Raw genomic sequence first — 4,629 nt, forward strand, 5'->3', positions numbered from 1 at the left:
GCTTCCTCTCCTTGCGTCCTCTCCTTGTTTCCTCTCCTTGCGTCCTCTCCTTGTATCCTCTCCTTGTCTTCTCTCCTTGTGTCCTCTCCTTGCTTCCTCTCCTTGTCTTCTCTCCTTGTGTCCTCTCCTTGCTTCCTCTCCTTGCGTCCTCTCCTTGTTTCCTCTCCTTGCGTCCTCTCCTTGCTTCCTCCCCCTCTTAGATGTTGCTGAGGCTCTGGGCGGTGGTCAGGGACCTCCTCCTCTCCCTCCCTGACAGTTTTCTCAGCAGAGACTCTCTGAAGGTTCGACACATCAGGAAGTAGATGATGGGGTCGAGGCAGACGTTGAGCGCCGACAGGAAGAGCGTCCCCTCCTTCACCTGGAACAGCAGGAAGCGGCTGTCCTGGCTGAAGCCAGAACCCGGCATCTGGCTGAGGGTGTAGGGCACGCGGCAGACGTGGTACGGCACGAAGCAGATGACGAACACCGCCAGGATGCTGAAGATGCTGCGGTTGGACTTGCGGCAGACGTCGCTGCGCACTCGCCGGTATGACTTGTAGACCCGGTGGGCGATGGAGGCGTAGCAGAAGGCGAGGACCAGCAGGGTCAGCCAGAAGAGGCCCACACTGAAGAGGGTGGAGACGCGGTGCCACTGCACGCCCAGCGGCGTCTTCAGCTGCATGCAGTGGCGGGAGTTTCCTTCATGGGCTGGACGGCTGGTGAGTATGGCGTTAGGCAGGACGCAGAGGAGGAGGAGGCCCCAGGTGAGGAGCGCCAGGACCCGGGCGAAGCTGGAGCTCTGCAGCAGGTGCAGCAAGGACACACCGCCCAGCCTGGCCCTGCAGGAGGAGGTGGAGGTGGAGGAGGTGTGTCGTACAATCTTCACGTAGCGCTCCAGGCTGATGAAGCCGATGAAGAGGATGCCCACGTACATGGAGGAGTAGAAGAGCACGGCGGTGTAACGGCAGATGATCGCGTGGAGCCGCCAGCCGCCGAGGCCCAGCTGAGCCGCCAGCTTGAAGGGGTAGGTGGACAGCATGAGGAGGTCGGCCACCACCATGTTCTTCAGGTAGACCACCAGGCCCGAGTCAGCCGGGACTCTGAAGAAGATCCAGGCGGCCACGCCGTTCAGACACGCGCCCACCATGCAGAGGACGAAGTACATGGGCGGGAGGACCTGCTGCGTGAAGACGCTGCTGAAGTCCGACTGGTTTCTGGGGACGTGGGTGAAGTTGAAGAGATCCATTCCTGGAAACACAAACACAGATCAGACACGGTCGGGCTCAGAGTCTCCAGGCGGGGGCGCTGCTGTGCGTCTTTCTGTGTGTGTGTGCTGGCTTCGTGCTGTGTGTGGTTGTATTGTGTGTCTTTGTGGTCATGTCCCTCAGCTGCTCTGTGGACAGCAGGACGGACTCTCATCAACAAAGAGCTCCTTCATGTCCAGCAGTGAGGGCAGCCTGTGTTTACACTGAGCCACGTGCACAAACAAGAAGTGTCTCCTGTTTGTCCTGCTGTCCACACACACTTCCCTCCGACTCCTGATTCATCACAGGCCAACACACACACACACACACACTGAGGCTGCACCTCCTTCAGCCTGTCCTATAAAAACAGGACAGAGACCACACCGCGGCGGCCTGTTGTGTGCCTGATGAAGTTATTTTCAGCATCAGCTGCTGCCTTCATCGTCACCATCATCATCATCATCATCTTCATCACCATCATCATGTCCAAACCACTTAGCTTCCAGTTAGCTTCAGACATCATGATGCTAATGCTAACAGGTAAACAGTGTGATGCAGCGGGACACTGCTTTGTTACATGTGGTACACACACACAGACACACACACAGACAGACACACACACACACACACAGACACACACACAGACACTCACACACACACACAGACACACACAGACACACACACACAGACACACACACAAACACAGACACACACACACAGACAGACACACACAGACACACACAGACAGACACAGACAGACAGACACACACACACAGACACACACACACACACAGACACACACACACAGACACACACACAGACACACACACAGAGACACACACACAGACAGACACACACAGACAGACACACACACACAGACACACACAGACACAAACACACACACACACACAGACACACACAGACAGACACACACACACACACACAGACACACACACAGACAGACACAGACACACACACAGACAAACACAGACACACACACACACAGACACACACAGACACACACAAACACAGACACACACACAGACACACACACACAGACACACACACACAGACACACACAAACACAGACACACACACACAGACACACACACAGACACACACACACACACAGACACACACAAACACAGACACACACACACACACACACACAGACACACACACACACCTGTAGCTGTTTTCAGATCAGTGAAGGGAAACCACACAGATCATTGTTCAGCTCTAACTCAGCTGCTGTATTAACTGTCAGCACCAGATTGACTTGCTGACGGGATTAATAAGTATTTCTGATTCTGATTGATCAGACATATTGTGCCTGTGTATAAATATCTCTCTCTCTCTTCTGATGAAGTTCAGCTGAGGGCAGGAAGTGTCCAAACCTCAAACCAGTATGAGCATGTGGCAGTCCAAGTCAACACACACGTCCTCACACACTGTCCTGCAGCGCTGTGCTGCCACACACAGTTCACCTGTTCAGAGCCTGAACAGAACTCTGCTTCCGTCTCACCTTTAAGGTCAGATCAGTCAGATCCATCACACACATTCATCCAGAATTTACCATTAAATGATTATTATAAAGCCCCCCCCCTGTCCTGATCAGTTTTCACAGATTTCATAACTTTCGTCCTTTTCTGTGTTGTTCCAGATGTGTGAGCCCTCTTTACTTCAGCTGCATCAGTTCATGGACTCACCTCACAGGCTGCAGATGTTCAGCAGGCTCCCAGACAGATGTTCCTCCGTGGAGTCACTTTACACGAGTGTCACAGTGTGATCAGTCTGTGGTAGAGTTACACTTCCTCTCTCTCTCTATAACGTCCCTCCCTTCCTCTCTCCCTCACACACACACACACACACACACACACACACACACATCCCTTCCAGTGAACTCATAACAACAGATAAACATCATCAGAGCTCAGCATATGTAGTGCTGCTTAAATTTGTCAACTAAAACTCCAAGCTAGCATGAAGGCCCCTCAGCTAAAGGCTGAAGATGAAGGTACCACAGACCGGTGCACGGCCCGTTAGCTACAGCCACAGCTTACTCAAAATGGTGAGTTAGCTAGCGGCTAATACAAACCTGCTTCTCTGCCTCAGTCGGGTCTCTAACCCTGTTCAAGACGTTCAAGGACCAGAAATCACAAGTTTGAGTTTTTGGAGTCTGTTTTATTTACACACACACACACAGACACACACACACACACAGACACACACAGACACACAGACACACACACAGACACACAGACACACACACACACAGACACACACACCGACCTGTGTGATGGTGTTGTGTCTCTGCTCTTAGCGCTGATAAGAGCAGAGACAGAGGTCAGTGTCTGAGGGGCTGGTCATGTGACCAGAGGTCACCTGTGTAGGTGTGACAGGGTCAGGCCGTCTGTGAGTGGCCGGAGCTCTCTGAGGTCATGAAGCGGTCTTTGTCAGTCCAGGCTTCTTCCATCACATCATACACGACCACAAAGAGACAGAGACAGGAGTCTGTCCCTCTGTTGTCCCCCTGTGTGTCTGTCAGCAGATCACAGGATGTGACTCAGACTCATGTCCTCCTGTCCTCCTGTCCTTTTTTTAGTCCTCCACCTTCTGCTTTTAGCCTCTCAGCCCTCCTCCTCCTCCTCCTCCTCTTCTTCCTCCTGTTGCCCTAAATATGTAAAAGGGGGCGGAGCCACCGTCAGTTTGTAAACAAACAGATGAAACCGGATAGTTCCTCTCTCTCCTCTGCTGCTGTCTCCCACAGCGCCCCCTTCAGCTGGGTCAAAGGGTTAATGTTGAGGTGGAGCAGAGGTGGAGCAGAGGTGGAGCAGTGCCTGCTGAGGGGAAACGCAGCCCGACTGTGTGTGTGTGTGTGTTTTGTGGACACTGTGCTGTCGTCCACCCACGCTGCTCAGGAGGAGAATGGAAGGAAGAGGACTCCAGCAGGGAGGAGGAAGATGTCAGACACGAGAGGAGGAAGCCGAGCGTCCCCGAGCATCCCCGAGCATCCCCGCTGGAACAACACCTGCACAGCTGCAGCGACACATGGACCCTGAACGCAGCGCTGCTGCTGCTGCTGCTTCTTCTGCTTCTTCTTCTTCTTCTTCTTCATCTTCTGCTTCTTCTTCATTCTTTGCATTCGGAACAAACATGTGAGACATAAAAGCCCAATTAAGACTTAGAAATATATATGAAAATGAAAAATATATGAAGTGGAGCGAACATATGTTAAAAACAATAAACCACAAAAATATTATTATTATTATTATTGTTATTGTTATTGTTATTGTTATTGTTATTGTTATTGTTATTATTATTATTGTTATTGTTATTATTATCATCAGTCCTGTAACATGTCTTCTAAACCCTCTCCCTCTCGGGTCCAGGCTCTAGTCCGGGG

General features: G+C 51.8%; 1 protein-coding gene across 1 annotated transcript; it reads right to left on the minus strand.

Annotated features, from left to right (window-relative positions):
* Positions 1-97: 97 nt before the first annotated feature.
* LOC114444912 (P2Y purinoceptor 14) lies at positions 98-2,999 on the minus strand. The gene is made up of 2 exons (XM_028419808.1): positions 2,933-2,999; positions 98-1,227 (listed from the first exon to the last, which is right to left on the minus strand). Exon 2 carries the CDS (start codon positions 1,223-1,225, stop codon positions 197-199), a length of 1,029 nt encoding a protein of 342 aa, XP_028275609.1. The 5' UTR covers positions 1,226-1,227; positions 2,933-2,999; the 3' UTR covers positions 98-196.
* Positions 3,000-4,629: the final 1,630 nt, after the last annotated feature.

Source organism: Parambassis ranga, chromosome 13 (genome assembly GCF_900634625.1).
Source record: "Parambassis ranga chromosome 13, fParRan2.1, whole genome shotgun sequence".
Lineage (NCBI taxonomy): Eukaryota > Metazoa > Chordata > Actinopteri > Ambassidae > Parambassis > Parambassis ranga.

Bases quoted from the DNA above. Each gene is read 5' to 3' on its own strand.
- LOC114444912 (XM_028419808.1), bottom strand. From the start codon at position 1,225: ATGGATCTCTTCAACTTCACCCACGTCCCCAGAAACCAGTCGGACTTC.